The sequence below is a fragment of the Mobula birostris genome, chromosome 7 (assembly GCF_030028105.1).
Source record: "Mobula birostris isolate sMobBir1 chromosome 7, sMobBir1.hap1, whole genome shotgun sequence".
In the NCBI taxonomy this organism is placed as follows: Eukaryota; Metazoa; Chordata; class Chondrichthyes; order Myliobatiformes; family Myliobatidae; genus Mobula; species Mobula birostris.
Genome location: NC_092376.1, coordinates 31,229,490 through 31,254,797, shown reverse-complemented (window position 1 = coordinate 31,254,797; position 25,308 = coordinate 31,229,490). Strand labels below are relative to the sequence as shown.

The window sequence follows — 25,308 nt, the reverse complement described above, 5'->3', positions numbered from 1 at the left end:
ACCTTATCCAGCGGCATTGAGTGCTGGGCCATCCCACTGTTAGAGCTGAGACTTACCAAGCAGGATTACTTCCACTAATGAGTAGAAAACCTGCCGATGCTGGAAATCCGAGCATTTTGTGTGTCTTGCTCTCTTCCACTAATCTGCCAGCATGCCTGAGGTTGAGGAGGTTCCAGTTCAAGAGGCTGCAAGTAGGGACTGATGATAATAAGTTTATCTTTAAGCAAGTCCAATTGAAATGTAGATCGTACAGAATAAAAGATGAAGGAGATTTCTGCAGGTGCTGCAAATCTTAAGCAAGATACATAAAGTGCTGGAGGAACTCAGCAATTCAGGCAGCATCTATGGAGGGAAACAAACAGTCAAGAGACATTTCAGGCTGAGGTGCACCATCAGGACAGAATCAGAATAAAGATGATTATAAACACAAAACTTCCACTGTTTATTCATTTCCTGCAGATGCAGCCTCACCTGCTGAGTTCCTCCAGCATTTTGTGTCTTACTTGTGCTTCTAATTTTTAATCACTGTTGTAAAGTTTCAGAGGCTGAAGGACAAACTGATAAAAGTACATTATATCAATTTATAGGAGGCATAGATATGGTAAGTCTTTTTTCATAGGGTGGAAATGTCAGACACTATAGGGCATAGTTATAAGGTGGGAGAGCAAAAGGTTATGGGAGATTTCCAAGGCATATCTTGTAGGACAGGTGTCTAGAATGCTTTGCACAGACATCATGGGCCAAAGCCCTGTACCTGTGTCGTACTGTTGAATGCTCCATGCAAGAGCAATAGGCAGGCAGTAAAACAGGGAAGTCATCCTATGCACTAATCTATGTACTTACTGTATCTAGATAACTTTTAAATGTTGCTAATGTACACAATCACTATTACTCATAGCTCATTCCAAACGTGCACCACCCTTTGCTTGAAGAAGATGCCTCTGACGTTCTTAAATCTGTTGCTTCTGATCCTAAACCTATAGAATGTAGAACATAAAACAGTGCAGCACAGTACAGGCCCTTAGGCCCACGAGGATTCGCTGAACTTTTAACCTGCGCCAAGATGAAGCTAACTTTCCCTCCCACATAGCTGTCCATTTTTCTTTCATCCACGTGCCTAAATAATGTTCATGGTCATTTTTGAACCCTCTCCAGTTTCAGCACTAAGATAAGGGGCCCAAAACCGCTCTCAATACTCCAAGGGAGGCCTCGCCAGCGCTTTATAAAGACTCAACATTACAGACTTGCTTTTGTATTCTAGTCCTCTTGAAATGAGTTCTAACATCGCATTTGCCTTCCACACCACAGACTCAACCTGCAAATGATCCTTTAGGGAATCCTGCACAAGGACTCTCAAGGCCCTTTGCACCTCAAATTTTTGGATTTTCTCTTCATTAAGAAAATTGTCTACCTTTTTATTTCTTCTACCAAAGTGCATGACCCTACACTTCCTGACACTGTATTCCATCTGCCACTTCTCTGTCCATTCTCCTGATCTGTCTAAGTCCTTCTGTAGCCTATTTCCTCCAAACTACTTGCCACTCCACCTATCTTTGTATTGTCTGCAAAATGTGCAACAGAGTGATCAATTCCACCAACCAAATCATTGACATATAACATAAAAAGAATCGGTCCCAACAGAGACCCCTGTGGAACATCAGTAGTCACCAGCAGCCAACCAGAAAAGGCTTCCTTCATTCCAACTCTTTGCCTGCTGCCAATGAGCCACTGCTTTATCCGTGCTAGAATCTTTCTTGTAATACCATGGGCTTGCAGCTTGTTAAGCAGCCTCACGTATGGCACCTTGTCAAAGGTCTTCTGAAAATCCAAGTTCACTACATTAACCGATTCTCATTTGTCTCTCCTGATTCCTATTTCCTCAAAGAATTCCAACAGATTTGTCAGGCAAAATTTTCCCTTGAGTAAACTTTTCTGACAATGGTCTATTTTGTCATGTGCCTCCAAGTACCCCAAAACCACTTCCTTAACAATCAAATCCAATATCTTCCCAACTACTGAGGTCAGACTAACTGGCCTCTAATTTCCTGTCTTCTGCCTCAATCCCTTCTTGAAGAGTGGAGTGACATTTGCAATTTTTCAGTCTTCTGGAACCATTCCGGAATCCGGTAATTCTTGAAAGATTGTTACTAATGCCTCCACAATCCCTTCAACGATCACCTTCAGAATGCTGGGGGTGTACACCATCTGGTCCAGGTGACTTACCTACCTTCAGACCTTCCAGTTTCACAAGGATTTTCTCCCTAGTAATGGTAACTTCATACACTTGATGACCCCTGATACCTGGAAATTCCACCATATTGCTAGTGTCCTCCACAGTGATGACTGATGCAAAATACTTAGTCAGTTTGTCTGCCATTTTGTTGTCCCCCATTACTACCTCTCCAGCATCCTTTTCCAGCAGTCTGATATCCATTCTGATTTCTCTTTTACACTTTAAGTATTTGAAGAAACTTTTGGTATCCTCTTTAATATTATTGGCTAGTTTACTTTCGTATTCCATCTTTACCTTAATGATTTTTTTTTTAGTTGCCTTCTGTTGGGTTTTTAAAAGGTTCTCAATCCTCTACCTTCCAACTAATTTTTGTTTTGTTGTATGCTCTCTCTTTGGCTTTTAAGTTGGTTTTGACTTCTCTTGTTAGCTATGGTTGTGCCATCTTGCCTTTAGAATAATTTTTGGGATGCATATATCCTGTGCCTTTCAAGTTGCTTCCAGAAATTCCAGCCATTCCAGCCATTGCTGCCCTGGAATCATCCCTGCCAGTGTTCATTTCCAATCAATTCTAACCAACTCCTTTCACATGCCTCTGTAATTCCCTTTACTCCACTGTAATACTGATACATCTGACTTATCCTTCTCAAATTTCAGGGTGAATTTGATCATAATCAATTACAGTTCATTGCATAACACCCAATCCAGAATAGCTGATCTGCTAGTGGGCTCAACCACGAGTTGATCTAAAATGTTATCTCATAGTCATTCTAGAAATTCACACTCTTGGAATCCAGCACCAACCTGATTTTTCCAATCTATCTGCATATTGAAATCCCCCATGACTATTGTAACAATGCCTTTTTGACATCCATTTTCTATCTCCTGTTGTTGTTATTTGTAGACCATATCCCTACTACTGTTTGAGGGTCTATATATAACTCCCAGAGACCTGACCACTGTGGCTCCCCACTGGTAGTTCCTCCCCCTCAGTTGTATCTAAAACTGTATGCTTATTATTGAATCATTTATGTATTATAGTGCAATACATAAAATTACTGCAGTACTGCTGAAAAATCTTTCTTTTTCAATCTTTTTATTAATTTCATAGAATGAAAACATAACATAGCCTAAGACTTTTGCACAGTACTGTATGTACAGGAAGTATATCAATAAGCTTGAAAGAATGCTGAGAAAATTTACATGGATGTTGCTGGGACTTGAGGATCTGAGTTATTGGGAATAGCTGAATAGCTTATGACTGTATTCCCTGGAGTGTGGGAGAATGAAGTGAGATCTTATAGAGGTATACAAAATGATCAGGGTATAGACGGTAAATACATACAGGCTTTTTCCCCTGAGATTGGCTGAAACTAAAACTAGAGATCATAGGTTTCTGGCGAAAGGTGAAATGTTTAAGGGAAACCTGAGGGAAAATTGTTTCACTCGGAGGATGGTGCGAATGTGGAACGATCTGCCAGCAGACGTGGCAGATACAAAGTTTTAAGTAAACTTATTATGAAAATATGTATCTGACACCAATACTATCCTGAGATTCATCTTCTTGCAGGTATTCAGAGTGGAACAAAGAAATACAATTGAATCAATGAAAATACACACTGCAAAGAAGACTGACTAGCAGCTAATGTGCAAAAGAACAAATAATAATATAATAAATAAGTAAATAATACAGACCATGGGATGTGGAGTGCTTGAAAGTGTTCGTAGATTCAATCGCAGCATGTGAGAGAAGTTTGGATAGATACATGGATGAGAGAGCTATAATTCTGGTGTGGGTATATAGGAGTAGGCAGGGGAAAAGCTTGGCATGGACTAGAAGGGCTGAAGGGCCTGTTTCTGTGCTCTATTGCTCCATGACTATGAGCTATATGTTTCTACTTTTCTAGATTTGACCTCCGTTGAACAGTAATATTTCACACTGGGAGAAAAAATAGTTGTTGAATATACACAATGATTGATAGGGCCAAGAGCATATTGAGAAATAGAGGGACTCTGATGTACAAATCCAAACACCCCTGAAGGTGGCAGCACAAATAAATTGATGAACATGGGGAAAAAATGTAAAATCTATTGCTTCCAGGCCTCTGTGATCTCTGTCTTAGAGACCGATGTCAGAACATCTTTCAAGAGGGTGAACCCTTGCAAGGCGTCAGGTCCCGATGGTGTACCTGGTAGGGCTCTGAAAACCTACGCCAGTCAACTGGCAGGAGTGTTCAAGGACATCTTCAATCTCTCACTGCTGCAGTTGGAGTTTCCCACCTGCTTCAAAAGGGCTACAATCATATAGTGCCCGAGAAGAGCAGGGTGAGATGCCTCAATGGCTCTCTTTCAATTGCATTTGCATCTTCTATGATAAAGTGCTTTGAGAGGTGGTCATGGCTAATTCAGCTCCCAACTAATCAAGGACCAGGACCCACAGCAAATTGCCAGTCACCACAATAGGTTTATAGTGGATGCAATCTCACTGGCTCTGCGCTCATCTGGATCACTTGGACAATAGTAATACCTACATCAGGCTATTGTTTATTATTACAGATCAGTGTTCAACACAATTATATCCTCAGTTCAAATCAACAAGCTCCAAAACCTGGGCCTCTATACCTCCCCCCGCAACAGGATCCTTGACTTCCTCAATGGGAGACCACAGACTGCGCGGATTGGAAATAACATCTCCACCTCGCTGACAGTCAACACTGGTGCACATCCAAGATGCATGCTTAGCCTGCTGCTCTACTCTCTCTACCCCACGACTGTCCGGTTAGGTACAGTTCAAACAGCATCTACAGATGGCAACGAGGAGGCGTACGGGAGCGAGGCAGATCAACAGGTTGAGTCGTGAAGACCAAAGCATTGATTGTAGACTTCAGGAAGGGGAAGTCAAAGTTGAAACTACATTTATTATCAAAGTATGAATACATTATACAACCTTGAGATTCATTTCCTTACAGGCAGCCACAAAACAAAGATGCTGAAAGGGGATAACTTCACTTGCCCCATCACTGAAATGTTCTCACAACATATGGACTCACTTTCAAGGACTCTTCATCTCATGGTCTTGATATTTATTGCTTATTTATCTATTATTATTATTTATTTATTTATTTATGTACTTGTGAAGTTTGTTGTCTTTGGCACACTAGTTGTACACCCAGTTGGTGCGGTGTTTCATTGATCTGTTATGGTTATTTGATTTATTGAGTATGCCTGCAAGAAAATGAATCTCAGGGTTGTATATGGTGAAATGTATACTTCAAATTTTTGAATTTTGAGAATACCATCACTCCATGGCTTGGCTCAAAGCCTATTACCTCCAAGTAGGAATGATACAAGTTAGGTACCAAATGAAATCCAACTCGAACCAGGATCTATACAGCACAGGGTCCTGGGGTGCATTATAAACAGAGGGACCTAGGAATGCAAATGCAGAGTTCCCTGAAAGCAGAATCACAGTTTGATAGGGTGGTGAAGCTGGCATATGGCATGCTGGTCTTCATCAGTCAGGGCATTGAGTATACAAGTTGGGAAGTCATGTTGCCGTTATACAAGATGATGGCAAGGACTCACTAGTGGTATTGTGGACAGTTCTAGTCACTCCATTATAGGAAGTATGTTATTAAACTAGAAAGAGCGCAGAGGAAAGATTTACCAGGATGATTTGTGACCCTAAGTTATAAGAAGTTGTATAGACTAGAACAGAGGAGTTTAAGGGGTCACCTGATAGAGGTATGTAACATCACGAGTGACATACACCAGATGAAAACACATAGTTATTTTCCCAAGGAAGTGGTGCTTAAAGCAAGGCAGCATAGTACATTCAGTGCCACTTTATTAGGTATACCTGTACACCTGCTTGTTAATGCAAATATCTAATCAGCCAGCAACCCAGTGCATAAAAGCATGCAGATGTGGTCAAGAGGCTCAGTTGATGTTCAAAGCAAACATCAGAGTGGGGAAGAAATGTGATCTAAGTGACTTTGACTGTGGAATGATTGTTGGTGCTAAACAGGGTGGTTTGAGTATCTTAGAAACTGCTGACCTCCTGGGGTTTTCATGCACAACAGACTGTAGAGCTTACAGAGAATGGTGCAAAAAACAAAAAAAAAATCCTGTGAGTGGCAATTGTGTGGACAAAAATGCCTTGTTAATGAGAGAGGTCAGAGGAGAATGGCCAGACTGGTTCAGCTTGACAGGAAGGTGATAGTAACTCAATAAACCATGAGTTATAACTGTGGTGTGCAGAAGAGCATCTCTGAGCACACAGCACAACACATCGAACCTTAAAGTGGAGAGGCTACAGCAGCAGAAGACCATGAACATTCCTGGATTGAAGGGCTTGTCATATGAGGAGCATTTGATGGCTCTGGGCCTGTATTCACTAGAATTCAGAAGAATAAGGGTGACCTCATTGAAACCTATGGAATTTCTTTAGCCAGAGTGGTGAATCTGTGGAATTTGTTGCCATAGGAAGCTGTGGAGGCCAAGTCTTTATGTATATTTAAGGCAGAGGTTGACAGATTCTTGATTGTTCAGGGCATGAAGGGATACAGCGGGAAGGCTGGAGATCATGGCTGAGAGGAAAATTGGATTAGCCACGATGAAATGGCGGAGCAGACTCGATGAAACAGATGGCCTAATTCTGCTCCTATACCTTATAGTCTTATGGTCTTGTATACTACTGCTGCAAAGAAAATAAAAACAAATTTCTTGACATATGTGAGTGCTGATAAACCTGATTCTGATCTGAGTCTCTTCTGTGGACTTTGAGTGGGAAGGCGGCAGGGAGTGGAGAATCATGATTTGGAAAAAGGGAAGGGAGAAGTGAGGGGATGGGATGCAACAGAGAGACATTCTGTATAGATCAATAAGCTTATTGTTTGGAATCAAATGACCTTATCTGGTGTTTCAGGGCTGGGTGTGTCTGCACCCACGCCATCCCCCACCCTTGGCATACCTTGTCTGCCACCTGTCCAATACGCCTCCCATGGTGCTCCATCCTCGTCATTCCCAATATTCTTTGCTCCTGCCAGACTTACAAACTTGTTCTCTGCTCCGTGTAGACAAAACAGTATTGTGCGAAAGTCTTAGGCACCCTAGAGAGATAGATAGATAGAGATCGATATATAGATATATATATAGAGATAGAGATATAGATATATATACCTAAGACATTTGCACTGTACTGTAATTGTACCTATTTGGAAAATCACAAACCTATTTACTGGGTTTAAGGGCATAATTCACAAAATATAAAGATAAATATTTTATTTATGGCTAAAAATGTATTTCTCTGTTCTTTCCCATTTTTTATTCATTCTTTAAGGTTGGCATCAAGAAGGTGTTTGCAGAAGTTCTTCCCTCACATAAAGTAGCCAAAGTTCAGGAGCTTCAGGATCGGGGTAAAGTAGTTGCAATGGTTGGAGATGGGGTGAATGATTCACCTGCCTTGGCTAAAGCTGATGTGGGAATTGCCATTGGAACAGGCACGGACGTGGCAATTGAAGCAGCGGATGTTGTACTTATTAGGGTGAGCAAATGTTCAATAAGCAGCATGCATACAATATTTGAATAGTTTTTTTTATTTTCATTATCTTCTGTTTACCTCTTTTGTAATTTGTAGTGATACGCATCCTGTCTTTTGCCCCCAGAATGACCTCCTGGATGTTGTGGCTAGTATCGATTTATCAAAAAAGACAGTTCGTCGAATTAGAATAAATTTTATATTTGCCTTAATTTATAACCTGGTAGGAATTCCTATTGCTGCGGGTGAGTAGAGGTTCTTTTTTACATTTTACTCCTTTATTTTTACGACTTGTTCATCTTATAAGCAATTAATAACTTTGTACATTCAAAGGCTGCTCAAGCTATAAATGGGAGGAAACTGGGATAGGAACCAGTGAAAAGTTAACAGAGCATTGAACCTACATCGAACTCCAAAATAATGTGCTGATGGCTTCAGTAGGAAAAGTTGATGAATTTGATAGCACTAGTGAAGGCTGGGAGTTGTATATCGAGAAGGTGGAACTGTATTGTAACGCGAACAATGTGGAAGAGCAAAAGAAAGCCCCTACGCTTCTTAGATTAACGGGCCCAAGAATGTACAGTCTCTTATGCAACTTAGTAACCCCTGCAAAACCATATGCAGTGCTGCATATTGTGTAGTATCCTCTGCCACGAATAAAAGACATTTTTGCATCTTTAGCAGGCGGGGAGAGGTTTTCAAAGATTGTCTTGTCACAAGCCTATCTGCAAATGGAGACTGAGTAGTCAAGCAGGAAGTTCTTCGCAATCAGCACTCACTAGAGACTGCTCCAGTACAATCGTCTCGTCTTTGGTGTCGTATCAGTTCCAGCAATTTGGCAAAGAGCAATGGACCAAGTGCTCCAAGATACCCCGGAACACAATGTTACCTTGATGACATCATCGTGTCTGATAAAAATGATGGGGAGCACCTCCAGAACCTTGGTAAAGTGTTTACCAGGCTGAATGAGTATAGTCTGCATGCAAAGACAGAAGAATGTGAGTTTTTCAAGAATGAAATCTCATATTGTGGACATGTCATAGTCGTGCATGGCTTACATAAGTCACAGGAGAAGATTGAAGCAGTGCTACAGGCACCCAAACCAGAAAATGTCTCACAACTCAGGTCATACTTGTGCCAATGTAAACTACTACCACCAGTTTTCCCAAACATTGCATCCTTTGAATGCACTGCTACAAACAGGAGCAAAGAGGGAATGATCAGAAAGATGTGAAAAAGTGTTCAAGAAAACAAAGAGACTAATAACATCCGATGAACTGCTCTCCCATTATGACCCATCCCCCTGCCCATCAGACTGGTGTACAATGCATCCCCTTAGGGCATTGGAGCCATTTTTCATCACACATTATGAAAGATGGATCTGAATGCCCGATTGCATTTGCTTCAAGATCACTGACAAACACAACGCAACTACGTACAGATTGACCAAGAGACTGGTATGAGGAATAAAAAAAGTTTCACCACTACCTCTACGGACAAATGTTTACACTAATGACAGACCACCGGTCCCTTGTGTCCATTTTCAATCCCAGGAAGGAATTCCAGTGATGACTGCTACCCGGTTACAACGTTGGGCACTATTCCTGGGAACCCACTCTTATGACATAGAGTTCAAGGGTAACAAACAACACAGCAATGCTGATGGCTTGACATATCTTCCGTTCTTGGCAACCACAGAAAAGTCTTCATACTGTGATCCAGCAGAAGTTTTCCACACTGCATTACCAGTTGCTGGTAACAAATTCTGAAATACAACCAGAAACAAGGAATAACCCAACATTGTCAAAAGCCTTTGAAATCACCATGTAAGGATGGTCAGCTCATGGTAACCCTATGATTCGAGAGTTCTCAGCGAGACAAGACCAACTGTCGGTATGTTAAAGAACACTGATGTGTGGATCTCATGATGTAGTTCCCTTGAATCTATGCACCAGAGTGTTAGAGAATCTGCATGAAGACACCTGGATACAGTCAAGATGAAGAGTCTCACCCGGTGCTATGTGCAGTGGCCCGGAATAGGTAAACAAATTGAAAACTTGTCCAAAAGCTATTTGGGATGCCAAAGAGTTCCAAATGTACCCCACAGGCACCATTACACCCATGAGAGTGACCGTCTTCACCATGGCAAAAAGTACATATTGACTTTGCTGGGCCATTCATGGACTCCATGTTTCTGATTGCTGTGGATGCTCATTCAAAGTGGCTGGAGGTTATACCACTGAAGTCAACCATCTCAGCAAAGACTGTCTCTGCTCTGAGGCCTATCTTCGCTAGAAATGGCTTACCCAAACAAATTGTGAGTGACAATGGATCACAATATATGTCAGAAGAATTCTGACTATTCATGAGGAAAAACAGTATGTTTATTTGGAATATAGGTTTATGAAAGAGAAACAGAATGTTTTATACATATACAGTTTTATGTTGCATTAATCTAAAGAGGATGAAGTGTAATGTATGAATCTATTTCTTTCAGAGTAATGCCCCCCTTTAGTACTATGTAATGATCTGCTCTCTGTGCATGCGCTGTTGTCTACACGTGTGCATTGCTCTCTCTCTCTCTTTCTCCCCTCAATGTGAATACACCAGTTAAAGCCATCTTCCTTGTGCATGCTTTAATTTATATGTAAATGTGTACAGACATAACAAGTAGAGTTGATTATCTTGAGACGGAGAGTTATCAGACATCCCACCTCTCCCGGAAGTTCCGGGAGTCTCCTGCATATTTATAGTGGCTCCCTGATGCCTGCAAATTATATACAATATCCTGGAAATCGATTTCTTTTTTGAGAGCGAGCGAGAGAGAGAGAGAGCAAGAGAGAGAGAGAAAGAACGCGCCATGGCAGAGTGTTCCACAGAAAGAAAATATAAAACGTACATCACCTCAGACTACACTAAAGTGTACCCCTGCCTAATAAGGGTCAAAAATAATGACAGTGTTGCTCACTGCACTGTTTGCAACAGTGACTTTTCTATCGCCCATCGTGGTTTAAGATTGTAAAAGACATGTTAAGGTGAGTTTAACAGGTGTCATTCATTCATTAGCATAGCTAACATTATTTAAACTAGCTGGCTAGCTGCTAAGGAGCTACTCTATTGCAGACATCCCACCTCCCGCAAATTGATGGTGCTACCTCCCTGAAATGAGTTTTTGCAGGGAGGTGTCTGAGTTATGGAGGACACACTGGATCCAGTACATAAAAATACCCACAGTTTACATGATCAGTCCTATATAATTCCTCTATGTGAATGGATTTCTTCTAGAGATAGTTTTAACAAGGAGGCAAGAGTTTCTCTGTATTATAAAATAATGGGGAGAAAGAAATTAAAAACAAGAGAGAATCTGCAGATGCTGGAAATCCAAGCAACACACACAAAATGCTGGAGGAACTCAACAGGCCAGGCAGCATCTATGGAAAAGAGTGCAGTCGACATTTCGGGCTGAGACCCTTTGGCAGGACTGGAGAAAAAAAGATGAGAGGTAGATTTAAAAGGTGGGGGAGGAGAGAGAGAGAAGCACAAGGTGATTGGTGAAAATGGGAGGGGGAGGGATGAAGTAAATAGCTGGGAAGTTGATTGGTGAAAGAGACAAGGGTCTGGAGAAGGGGGAGCCCGATAGGTGGGGATAGAAGGCTGTGCAAGAAAGAAAAGAGGGAAGGAGCACCAGAGGGAGGTGTTGGACAGACAAGGAGATAAGGTGAGGGAGGGAAACGTGGATGGGGAAGGGTGAAGGGGTCAGGGGGAGCCATTACAGGAAGTTTGAGAAATCGATGTTCATGCCGTCAGGTTGGAGGCTACCCAGATGAAATGCAAGGTAGTGTCTCTCCAACCTGAGTGCAGCCTCATTGCAACAGTAGAGGAGGCCATGGATTGACATATCGGAATGGGAATTGGAAGTGGAATTCAAAGTGTGTTTGCATTATTGAAGTATTGTAATTAATTCTATTAAGTGCTGTAAAATATATTCATCATTGCATACAATGGTGTATGATATTTATTTTGTGACTTGTATAACAAACAAGTTAAACATTCTGTCACATTTGCAATGTAAAGAATTAAAATATTTTGTTGAACTGCCACAGATGTTTCAGCTGAGGAATGTTAACAGAGAGAATATAGAAACAATATATTGTGATGTGCAGCTCTCCCAGGGTGTCCAGGGAGGTGAATCACCCCTGGTGAAGGGGGCAGCTCACTCGCCTTTGGTCCCCACTGGATACTTAGCTCTCACCTGTGGCTCCAAGTAGCTGTTTGCACGTGACCACAGGCAAGTCCCAGTACACTGCTTCGACAGGTGGGCTAAGCCAAGTGAGGGTGGCTGGCAGCCTCATATCCCGGTGAGATAGGGACATGCCTGTCCTGGCATGCAAAGCCAGCTCTGGCGGACTGGGCAGATGAGACCTACAGTGAGATCCGACAGCTAGGAAGGAGGTATTGCGATGCTCCTTGGAGAGCGAAGGGCATGACAAGGAATAGAAGATGGTATGGTCATCCACTGCAACCAAGGAAGACCCCAGTTTGTGATATTTGTTTGTACCACTGGAGCAGACTTTTGAGATCCATTGCCCCAGTGCAATGGCTTTTCCTCTTTTAAAAACTCTCCCGCACAGGTTTCTTGTCATCGATGGATGACCACCATTTCGATGTGCAAAACCTGTGAATAATTCTGTAACTAAGTAAAATGGTGTCAAGATTATGATTTTTCACTTGCGGATAAGTAAGTGATGTTTCCTGTGTTGATGCACAATAAAGCTGCCTCTGGAATCCATGTTTGGTTTGAAGTCAGAGAACTTCTCTTTCCTTTGATCTGTGTTGTTAACTGCTAGTATGCATATGACTAGGTTTCACTTCGGTGTAAAATGGGGGCAACTTCCTTAATGATCCATTGTTTTACATTTCAAATATGCTATGTGTTTTCCAGGTGTGTTTTTGCCTTTGGGCCTAGTTTTACAGCCATGGATGGGTTCTGCTGCAATGGCTGCTTCCTCTGTTTCTGTGGTCGTTTCTTCATTATTGTTAAAACTGTAAGTAGCATAACAATTTTACAATGTTCAGTCAGCTAGTAAGAAATAATATATGCTGTTTCTCAAACAAATTGACAATTTAAAAAGGCTGAAAAATACTTTTTTTGCATTTTGAAAGATAATGATGAATTACAGGTTGTTGTGGATAACTCAGCTTCACCTTTAATTCAATAATAAATCATTATATATGGAATTGGAGGCTACAATTCTGAAGTGATCTAATAAAAGATGCAGAGAGCATGTCTCTCACCATGAAGCACTTTGCCCTTCTGTCCTTGTCCTTCTTGATCTCCCTCTGGATTTATGACACACCTGATCACATCATAGGCTTTCATTATCCGTCCCGGTGGTAGAACACATTGGCACTGTTACAGTGTCATAGAAGAATACAGCACAGAAACAGGCCCTTTGGCCCATCTAGTCCATTCTGAACCGTTTAAACAGCCTACTCCCATAGACCTGCACCAGGACCATAGCCCTTCATACCTCTACCATCCATGTACCAATCCAAACTTTTCTTAAACATTGAAATCGAGCTTGTTTGCACCACTTGTGCTGGCAGCTCGTTTCACACTGTCACAATCCTTTTTATTCCCTTAAGCTTTTCAATTTTCACCCTTAACCCATGACCTTTAGTTGTAGTCTCACCCAACTTCAGGGGAAAAGTCCAGTTTGCATTTACCCTATCTATATCCCTCATAACTTTGTATACCTCTATCAAATCTCCCCTCAGTCTTCTACATTCTAAGGAATAAACTCCTAACTTATTTAATCTTTCCTTACAATTCAGGTCCTCCTGATCCGGCAACATCCTTGTAAATTTTCTCTCTCTTCTTTCAACCTTATAGTAGATAGATGACCAAAACTGTACACAATACTCCAAACTAGGCCTTACCAACATCTTATACAACGTCACCATAACATCCCATCTCCTGTACTCAATACTTTGATTTATGAAGGCCAATGTGCTAAGAGATTTCTTTACAACCTTGTCAATCTGTGACACCACTTTCAATGAATTATGGATCAGTATTCTCGATCTCTTGTTCTACAGGATTCTTCAGAGGGCTATGCGGTAGGGTAGGTAATTCCAGGCAGTTTCTAGAGTAGGTTACATGGTCGACACAGCGTTGTGGGCCAAAGGACCTGTCATGTTTCGTAGGTTTCTATGTTCTATGTTCAGTACCCTACCATTCACTGTAAGACCTACCGTGGTTGATCCTATCAAAGTACAACACCTCACAAACTTTGCAATCAAACTGAAATGTTTATTTATTTCAGTGCAAGCAATAATGGACTGGCATTACTGAGTACAAAATAACATTGTGGAAATAAGCTACAGTTGAATCATGCTCTGAGGATCCCCACAGCATCTGTTGACCCTGTGATCTCTGCTTCGGAGGACGAAGTCAGTCAGTTTGTCTTTCAAGAGGGTGAACCCTCTCAAGGCAGCAGGGCCCAATGGAGTACTTGGTAAGGCACTGAAAACCTGTGCCAACCAGCTGGTGGGTGTTCAAAGACGTTTTCAATCTCTCACTACAGTCGGAAGTGCCCACTTGCTTCAAAAGGTCAACAATTACACCAGTGCCCAAGAAGAGCAGCCTATCGTCCAGTATCACTCACATCTACGGTGATAAAATGCTTTGAGAGGCTGGTCATATCTAGAATTAACACCTGTCTCAGGAAGTACCTGGGCCAGTGAAATTTGCCTTTTGCCACAACAGGTCTACAGCGGACGTAATCTCAATGGCTCACCAGGCGGCCCTGGATCATTTGGACAATTCAAGTACCTATGTCAGGATGCTGTTTATTGACTATAGCTCGGCATTTCACACCATCATTCCTATAGTTCTGATCGAAGGGCTACAGAACCTAGGCCCGTGTCCCTCCCGCTGCAACTGGATCCTCAACTTCCTAATTAGAAGACCACAATCTGTGTGGATTGGAAATAACATCTCCACCTCGCTGACAATATGTGTGCTTAGCCCACTGCTCTACTCTCTCTACAGCCAGGACTGTGTGGCTAGGCATAGCTCAAACAGCATCTATAACTGTTCTGATGATACAACCATTGTTGGCAGAATTTCAGATGGTGATGAAAGGGTGTACAGGAGTGAGACATACCAGTTAGTTGAGTGGCGTTGCAGCAATAACCTTGCACTCAACGTCAGCAAGACCAAAGAGCTGATTGTGGACTTCAGGAAGGGTAAGACGAGGGAACATACACCAATCCTCATAGAAGGATCAGAAGCGGAGAGAGTGAGCAAATTCAAATTTTCGAGTATCAGTTCCTCTGAGGACCTAATCTGGACGCAACATTTTGATGCAACTATATAGGCAAGACAGCGGCTATATTTCATTAGGAGTTTGAAGAGATTTGGTTTGTCAACACTCAAAAACTTCTACAGATGTACTGTAGAGAGCATTCTGACTGGAACATCACCGTCTGGTATTGGGGGGAGGGGCTAATTAATGCACAAGGTCAAAGTAAGTTGCAGAAACATGTAAAACTAGTCAGTTCCATCATGAGTATTGGCCACTGTAATATCCAAGATATCTTCAAGGAGTGCTCCCTTAGGGAGGTGGCATCCATCATTAAGGATCTCCACAACCCAGGACATACCCTCTTCACACTGTTACCATCAGGAAGGAGGTACAGGAGCCTGAAGGCATACAGTCAGCAGTTCAAGAACAGCTTCTTCCCCCTGCCATCCGATTTATAAGTGGACATTGAACCCATGAACACTACTCACTGCCTTTTTTAATTTGTTTTTTTTTTTGCACTATTTATTTTAATTTAGCTATTTAATAGACATATAGATTAGATTATATTAGCTTATGAGGACACTCAGTCCTCGTTTATTGTCATTTAGAAATGCATGCATTTAAAAAATGATACAATGTTCCTCCAGAATGATATCACAAGAAAAACAGGACAAACCAAGACTAAAACTGACAAAATTACATAATTATAACATATAGTTACAACAGTGCAAAGCAATTCCCTAATTTGATAAAGAGCAGACCATGGGCATGATTAAAAAATAGTCTCAAAGTCCCGATCGACTCATCATCTAACGCAGGTGGCAGAAGGGAGAAACTCTCCCTGCCATGAACCTCCAAGCGCCGACAACTTGCCGATGCATTGGAAGCACCTGACTGCAGCCGACTCTGAGTCTGTCCAAAAACTTCGAGCCTCTGACCAGTCCCTCTGATACAGCCCCTCCGAGCACCATCCTCTGCTGAGAGCTTCGACCCCGCCCCGGCCGCCGAGCAACAACCAAAGCCGAGGACTAGGGGCCTTCTCCTCCAGAGGTTCTGGACCACACAGTAGCAGCAGCAGCGAAGCAGGCATTTCAGAAGATTCACCAGATGTTCCTCTGTACTCTCACGTCCGTCTCCGTCAAATCAGGATTGTGCATGGCACCCTACTTGACGAATAACAGACATCACCACCGGAGTGGCCACTGTGAGCTGCGTTGCGTCGCCATCTTCTCCTCCCGCTTATACTTAATGTTACTTAATATACTTAATTTGCCCACTGCTGCTTAGGTCAGCAGCATCTGTGGAGGCAGAGGGTTTACTGATGTTCTGGGTTGAGACCCTGCATCAGGACTGGGAGTGTAGAGGAAGGATAATATGCAGAGGTGAGGGGTTTGGATGAGGTAGGAACTGGCAGGCGATAGGTGGAATCACGTCAGGAAGGGGTGATGGATACATGGAGGCACCTTGGGGGATGGGAGTGGAGGTAGAGACAGACTCCACATCTACCATATGATTCTTCACTATTTCTGCTAGCATTTCTCTCTATATTTATTTATCATCTATTTCATTGTACTGCTGCCGTAAAGTTAACAAATTTCACAACATATGCCAATGACGTTAAACCTGCTGATATGAGGATGGATAGATAATTTATGCAACAAATCCTACTTTGAAATAATTAGGTTATTTGAAACTGTTAACAATAAAGATTAAAAATTATCACCATTACAGTGACAGGCATTTTAGCCCTCAAGTATAAAATATAGATGTATTCACTGCTGTGAGCATGAGCAAAAATTGACTATTGTAAAGAGATTTGATGGATTTGCTGTCACATTGAGAAGACAAATTCTTCTTTTCCTTTTTTAAAATTGATTTCCTGGCATGCATCTCACATTCCATGTTCTTAAAGTTATACCATTGTGTTTAATGTGGGAGAAATCACAAGTATAAATACAATGGAACTGAGGGAAAATAAAACCTGTGGATTATGTTTTGCTTATCATAATAAATATAAATTGATCAACTGAGCGAAAAGCAAGCTGGTGGAGAAACTCAGAGGGTCAGCAGCATCTTTGGAGGCAGAGGGATTACTAATGTTCTGGGTCGAGACCCTGCATCAGGACTGAGAGTGCAGAGGAAGGATAATATACAGAGGTGAGGGGTTTGGATGAGGCAGTAGGTGGAACCACGTCAGGAAGGGGTGATGGGTACGTGAAGTCACCTTGGGGGATGGGAGAGTGGAGGCAGAGACAGACTCCATCAGCCTCCACATCCACCATATGATTCTCCACCATTTCTGCCAGCATCTATGTGATCCCACCACAGAACACACCTTCACTACCCATGCATTTCTAAAACCAATTTGTAAATCCCTGGGTCACTGATCCCTCCCCTGGCACTTACCTCTGCAACTGTAGGAGCTACAATATCTGTCCTAACACTGCCTCCCTTGTCATCATCCAGAGCTGTTATCGCCCCCTCCACATGAGGGAGCAACTCACATGCATCGTCTTCAATCTGCTCTATAGTGTTTGATGCTCGATGCAGCCTTCTCTACATCGGTGTGACCAGGTTTACACTTACAGTTATTACATAAGTTGCAGGCTACTTCGACAACATTTCCAGAAGTTTGTTCTTCGCTATATATTCCAGCATCTGCACTATTTTGTATCTCCAGTGGACTTTTCTTCAATCAGATCATTGTTGCTGTACATAATTGATTTTCAGTATTGAAAATAACCATAAAACATACAACTAGAATTAGGCCATTCAGCTCATCGAGTCTGCTCTGCCATTCCATCGTGACTGATTTATCCCTCTCAACCCCATTCTCCTGCCTTCACCCTGTAATCTTTGCCACCCTTACTAACCAGCAGCATATCAACCTCCACTGTAAATATACCCAATGACTTGGCCTCCACAGCCGTCTGTAGCAGTGAATTCCACAGATTCAACACCTGCTGACTAAAGTTGTTCCTCCTCATCTCTGTTCTAAATGAGTATCCTGTATTCTGAAGTTATGCCCTCTGGTCCTAGATTCCCCCACCGTAGAATCTACACATCCATTCTGTCTAGGTCTTTCAATATTCAATAGGTTTTGATGAGATACCCCTCTTATTCTTCTAGACTTCAGAAAATGCATTGAGAATGTACTTGATGATTAAGGTGTAACATTGTCTTATTCATTGACTTATTATTTTCAATTTTAGCTACAAGAAGCCAAATACAGAAGAACTTGAATCTCAAGCACAAGGCCACATGAAGCAGTTTACACCGTCACAAATTAGTATTCATATAGGAATGGACAACAGGCGTCCAGACTCTCTGAGGCTCAGGGCCTGGGAACGATTAAGACGTGTCAGTCGATTATCATTACCATCTGATAAGCGATCAAATCAGGGTGTATCTGCTCATGAAGAACACGAAGAATGCTCTTTGCTGGTTAGAGAACAAAATGAAGAGCATTCCATCTAAAGATTTATGAAGGTTGTGAATTGAAGAAATAAATTTACAAAACCCGTAGTCCATTCAGCCAGGACCTCATTAAAGGGTCAACAGTAGCTAAATTGCCCATCACGTATACCCTTATTGGATGTTTTCCATGCATTTATACCAAGCTGCTTTATTGACCTTCATGTGCTTTAAACTAAATTGTGTAAGAATATTTTTTTAAGGTTTAGATTTGTGAAAAAGACATTTTGTACTTAATTAATGCTAATTAGTCTTTTAAAGTCAGTAGTGCATAAAACCTCAACAAATCCTAACAATTTTGTTATTTTAGACTTCACACCATGTACAATCCTGAACAAACAGAATTCCATTAAATGTTAGCTGGTATAAATATCAATATCTTTAACGACTACCCTCTTTTATTTTTAAAACTGCCAATAACAATGCTTATACCTCCCTATTGTTTTAAGTCACCAGATGAAAAATAATTTGCATAAACAGTTTAAATTAGTATAAACCCAGAGCAACACGCAAAATGCTGGAGGAACTTAACTGCTGAGTTCCTTTGGCATTTTGTGTGCTGTAATTGATTAGCTTCCTGGTTTTAAAACTAAGTTAAATCTTTTATTCACCATTCCTCATTTCCGAACAAAATTTGGGAACCATACAGTTGAGAAAAACATCTGATGAGTTCTTTACTGACTGAATTGTGCTTGCTAATGGTTGGTACCTGGGCTGAACAAAGGTGAAGTTACCAAGTTCAGAAATGTACTCAGCATCCACTGACAAAAGCATTTTAAAGCATCCTCACTCCTAGATTCAATTATCCTTGACTTGAATCCAGAACAAATTGTTTAGTTCATCCTCACCTTCATCTCGGACAGACATGTAATCATAAAGGCCATGGCCCAAGTGAAGAACAAGGTCTTATGGTAGTGGTGGCAAATCTTTCTGAGAGCATGTGCCCAAATTGGCGATATTCTTCTAAAAATTTCTCTTGCAGGCTATGCTAATTTTGAGCAGAGAGTATGATTAATTAATGAATTAGTAACAATAATTATGGATGTTTTAAGGAAAAAAGATGAGGTCTATTTATGTTTTGCGCTGTATTTTTTAAAAAAACTCCTTCGTGTGCTTTCACAAGTAGGTAGTCATTTCAGATCTGTTTAAAACTTCCTTGTTGCCACTGTTATGTTTTGTAACTCCAAAACATTAAACTAATTGAAAAAAATACGGATCAGGGAACAACTTATCTAACTTCATTTTTACTTTAAGTGATGCACACGCATATGACGTGATGGCGTGATGACATATGCCATTCACATACTTTTATATATAACCTGCAATAAATATTTAACCAACAAAGAATGCTTAATAAACAATATATTTACAATATTACTGATACACTAAACATACACAACCCTTGTGAAACAACATTTCTCTAAGGTTTAGGTTTGTGAAAAAAGACATTCTGAACTCAATTAAAGTTAGTAGTGCATAGAATACACAAGAGAGAATTTTGGTCATAAATTCATAACTTAATCTCTTCTTTCTGCGGTGAAACTCAGAGATCCTGTATTCATTATTATCTTCAAAAATGGAGATAAATACAATCATGGTAACTACAAACTGTCTCCCCCTGGGCAGGGCATATTGTTCACACCAGACTCTGGGAACAGATGGTTCCAAACTCTGTCATAGCTAAAGATTAACAGATACACAGAAGGAATGGGAAAATGATGTTACCCAAGCCTCCTTGAAAGAAAATGTAAAATCCATAATAGGTCCACCTGGTCATTGGAATCTGCTGGCCATGATTGCTCAAGATGGAGAAGGAACATTCCAGATGGCACTGAGGATCTCAAGTTCATGCATTGAGATCATAAGGAAGCCCTGTGTAATAGTGGAAGGAGCACAACAACTCACAAACTAACCACCTGCCTTTCCCAATAACCACCTGAGGCAGTCTGCTGGTCCCATCTTGGCCTTCTCGGGAACTGGAGTGGAATCAAGTAATCTTTGACCTTAAGGGACTGTGAATGGAGAAAAACAAGTGAAAGAACAGGACAGTATACAGCTAATTCCTTCCTTTTGTCAGCTTTCCTCAGGTGCAAAGCTCTACAAAATCAAATCACTGAAGAACATGTTAGAATGAAGAAATAACATACATCAGATCTTGACACTGGAGATATTTTGTGGCATATATATTTTAAACAGTAGATGGGTGTATGCTTTTCAGCACATTCAGGAACTAGTTAATAGGAGGGTGGTGACACAGTAGCGTAATGGTTAGAACAACGTTCTACAGTGCCAGTGATTAGGGTTCAATTCCTGCCACTGGCTGTAAGGAGTTTGCATATTCATCCTGTGACCATGTGGATTTTCTCCAGGTGCTCTAGTTTTCTCCCACATCACAAGATATATGGGTTAGAGTTAATAATTTGTGGGCATGCTATTTTGGCACCGGAAGCATGGTGATACTTGCAGGCTGTCCCCAACACTTCATCAGACTGTGTTGGTCATTGAAGCAAAGAATACATTTCACTGTATATTTCTATGTACATGTGACAACTAGTGCTAATCTTTAAACCTTGAATGCTGATAGCTGTAGTCTGTGCTATGTGATAATAGTACAGAGGCAACATATCCCTTTAATGTTGCCACAAGTACAAATTTCCTGAAAGCTACTCAGATTTGATTTTCTTCACAGATCAGGTTCCAAAGTTGTAATGAAGCTGTTGAAGGACACATTATAATAAAGACAGTTACAGTATAAATGTTTTTTTTTGTTCTGGATGTGGATGCTGCTGCTCATCCTTAATCACCCGTCAGAGGCGGTCAGGTGTCTTCTTGAACTGCTGCCATCCTTCTAGGCTGACTTGGAGGGGAATGGGAGCTGGTGGTGTTCCCACGTACCTGCTGCCCCTTTCCTTCTGGTTGGTGATGGTGGTGGATTATAGAGCTGCTTCTGAAATAACCGCAGAATACTTTGTATTTGGTACTTACTACAGCCAGAGGTGGAGGGAATGAGTGCTAGTGTGGTGGATGAGACGGCATTCAAGCAGACTGCTTTATCCTGGATCTCTGGGTGCTGTTGGAGCTGCACTCATCCAGGCAAGTATGATGGACAGTATGCTATCATACTCCTGACTTGTGCCTATAGTTGATGGCTTAGGGTATCAGGATGTGAGTTGCTTACGGCAGGATACCCAACTCTGATCTCTCACCGTATTTCTGTGGTTGGCTCAGTGTTGCTTCTGGTCAATAATACATTTCCAGGATGTAGATGGGGGGAGGGAGGCAGAAATAGTAAAGTTGTGCTGACGAACATTGCCTAGCAGATTTGCAATACAAATGATATTTACTGCATCCTTGTTAGTTTGTTGTCCAATTCTTATTCATGCTGCCATAGATTGGAAAACAAAACTGCAGATGCTGGACTCTGCAACAAAAGCAGAAAATGCTTTTGCTCAGCTAGTGAAGTGGGATCTGTAGCAAGAGAGATCGATGAAGATTTTGCATTCTGAACTGGGAAATTCAGAAAGTCAAAAGAAGAGCCCCTAATCTGGAATGTTCCACATTCCACGGATGCTGCTTGAGTAGTTGAGTTCTTCCGGCATTTTCTGTTTAAGTGCTGGAATAGATTGCTTTCTATGAGAAGTTTGAATGGATTGAACAGCTTTTCATTTTTAACTTACAAGTGTTGAAAATTATTTCTTGTTGAAGCAGGTGAAGATGGTTAGGCTGAAGATACCATCCAGGAAGGCTCCTACAGTTATGTCCCGAGCAATGTTCCCTCTAATTTGTAATGACCTGTGCTGTGCAATTTTTTGCCCAGTGACAACAACATGTGCAAACTGAATAATTTCTTCACTAAAAACAGCATAAATAAGCCAGTTCTAAAATCTGCAGACAAATCATCGCAAACTCCATGTTGTCAACACTTCCGCATCAGAAACCGGAAAAGGAAATGTGATTGTCATGATTGTGAAATATACTTAACATGCCAGCCTTTTGTCTGCAGTTTAAGTTCCCTTGTGTGCTAGTAGCAAAAGATGCATGCATGTGCACATGCGCAATGTTCCTTAGAGGGAACATTGGTCCTGAGGTTGATATAATTAACTTCCAGTAGCCTCAATCACAAACAAATGCTCAATTGTCTTGTATTCTTGAGATTGTTTACCTTCAAACATGCAGGTGAGTGCAGTATTTTGGTTGTTAAATTCTAAATAGTATCTAAAATGTTTCTTAACAGATCATGAATGAATTGACATAATATACAGTATCTCTAGAACTATATCAGCAGGAAATACACATTTTGGGGTACATATTAATGGAGAATATTTATAAATTATTTTTCTAAAAATGTAAAGTTTTGTGAGTTTTGTATTCTTGCTGTCCAACATGATAATATATTCTATTTCTGAAAGCAAGGAACTTCCCAGTTTGATTTTCAACAAATTAATTGTAAAAAGTTCAAGTTCCAAAGGCTGTTATAGTCTAACTTATAACACAGTCACTTAAAACAAAGGTTTTTCTTTAAGACTTAATATTACAGGTTGACCTCTGAGCAGCCTAAGCTGGCATTACACAAAATAATGCTCCTATTTCTTAAAGAGTTGATGAGAAATTTCTGTTTAATTTTGCTATGCTAAATTAAAATGTACAGCTGAGTTAACCTTTAGAATAAAAAAAAGCTTGGGAAATGTTACAACAGATTTTGATAGTTTACACAGAAAAGGGAAAGAACAATCCTTTAACAGCTGAATGATATGTTTCAGCAGTGTATAATATCCTCAACATTTGAAACATAGAATCTCTGTTTAAAGAAATCACAGATTATGTAAAAGGCATACTTATGTTCTTAAAGTACAATTTACAATATTGGAACTTTTGCAGTAGGTGTAAACAGTTAAAAAACTTACCATTGTAATTGATGCAAAAAGTTATACATTCCCCCTCTCGCTTCTTTTTCCATTCCCCAGTTTGGTTACCCTCTCACCCCTTTTCTTGACAAGGTCCTTTACGGGGTGCTTATCCAGAATATTAAGATGCATATTATCCACAGTGAATTGGCCGCTTGAGTTCAGAATTGGCTTGCCACAGAAGACAGAAGGTAATGGTTGATAGAGCTTTTTCTGGGTGAGCGGCCTTGACTAGTGGTCCTCCAGAGGGACCTATACTAGGACTTCTCCTGTTTGTGATATATATAAAGGACCTGTGTGAAAATAGAGATAATAAGTTAGCAGTTGATATTAAGATTGTTGATGTGGATAATGGATACAGCGGTACACAGATCAGATACTGACATGGGCAAAAAAATGGCAGGTTAGTTTAATCTGGCCAAATGTGAGGTTTTGGACTTTGGGAGATCAAATGTAAAGTTTTAGCAACACACATAAATGCTGGAGGAACTCAGCAGGCCAGGCAGCATCTATGGAAAAAAGTACAGTCGACATTTCGGGCTAAACCCTTCGGCAGTCCTAGAGAAAAACAACTGAGGAGTGGATTTAAAAGGTGGGGGGAGGGGAGAGAAAACCACCAGGTGATAGGTGAAACCTGGTGGGGGGGGATGAAGTAAAGAGCTGGGGAGTTGATTGGTAAGAGAGGGAAAAGGGGATGGGAAATGGAGAGGGGAGGAGGGTCGGGGGGCATTAACAGAAGTTTGAGAAATTGATGTTCATGCCATCAGTTTGGAGGCTACCCAAACAGAATATATGATGTTGTTCCTCCAACCTAAATGTGGCTTCATCACGACAGTGAGGAGGCCATTGGATGGACATATTGGCATGGAATGGGAAGTGGAATTAAAATGGGTGGCCACTGGGAGATCCCGCTTGTTCTGGCAGACAGAGTGTAGACGCTAAATGAACTTGTCTCCCAATCTACATCGGGTCTCACCAACGTACAGGAGGCCACAGTGAACACAGTAAATGACCCCAATAGACTCACAGGTGAAGTGTTGCCTCACCTGGAAGGACTGTTTAGGGCCCTGGATGGTAGTGAGGGAGGAGGTGTAGGGGCAGGAGTAGCACTTGCTCTGCTTGCAAGGATAAGTGTCAGGAGGGAGATCAGTGGGGAGGGATGAATGGACAAGTGAGTCGTGTAGGGAGCGATCCCTGCGGAAAGTAGGAAGTGGAGGGGACGGAAAGATAGACCCGACGTAGATTGGGAGAGCTTCTATCGACGCAGAACATCTACACTCCATCTGCCAGTACAAGTGGGATCTCCTGTGGCCACCCATTTTAATTTCACTTCCCATTCCGATATGTCCATCCATGGCCTCCCCAATGTCATGATGAGGCCACACTTAGGATCGAAGAACAACACCTTATATTCCATTTGGGTAGCCTCCAACCTAATGGTATGAACATCGATTACTCTAAATTCTGGTAATGCCCCCTAACCGCCCCCTCCTTCTCCATTTCCCATTCCCTTTTCCCTCTCTCACGTCAGCTCACCAATCAACTTCCCAGCTCTTTATTTCATCCCTCCCCCACCAGCTTTCACCTATCATCTGGTGGTTTTCTCTCCCATCCCCCCACCTTTTAAATCCACTCCTCAGCTTTTTTCCTCCAGTCCTGCTGAAGGGTTTCGGCCCGAAATGTCGACTGTACTTTTTTCCATAGATGCTGCCTGGCTTGCTGATTTCCTTCAGCACTTTGTGTGTGTTGGTTGGATTTCCAGCATCTACAGATTTTCTCGTTTGTGAAATGTAAAGTTTTTATTAAATTTCAGGTATAAAACTGTGGAGTATTGCAATCAATTTTCAAATC

General features: G+C 41.4%; 1 protein-coding gene and 1 long non-coding RNA gene across 2 annotated transcripts in view; one reads left to right on the top strand and one right to left on the bottom strand.

Annotated features, from left to right (window-relative positions):
• The window catches only part of LOC140200087 (copper-transporting ATPase 2-like), a 143,649-nt gene extending 123,782 nt beyond the window's left edge, over nt 1-19,867 (top strand). Inside the window, exons 18-21 of the mRNA XM_072262832.1 lie at nt 7,572-7,775; nt 7,897-8,014; nt 12,712-12,814; nt 18,292-19,867. Coding sequence (XP_072118933.1) covers nt 7,572-7,775; nt 7,897-8,014; nt 12,712-12,814; nt 18,292-18,556 — 690 coding nt within the window. The 3' untranslated portion in view covers nt 18,557-19,867. The remainder of the gene's footprint in view (nt 1-7,571; nt 7,776-7,896; nt 8,015-12,711; nt 12,815-18,291) is intronic.
• LOC140200090 (uncharacterized) overlaps nt 1-25,308 on the bottom strand; it is a 70,408-nt gene that overhangs the window by 14,457 nt on the left and 30,643 nt on the right. Inside the window, exons 2-3 of the long non-coding RNA XR_011886558.1 lie at nt 23,458-23,750; nt 7,203-7,341 (exon numbers count right to left, since the gene is read on the bottom strand). This is a non-coding gene — a long non-coding RNA (uncharacterized lncRNA). The remainder of the gene's footprint in view (nt 1-7,202; nt 7,342-23,457; nt 23,751-25,308) is intronic.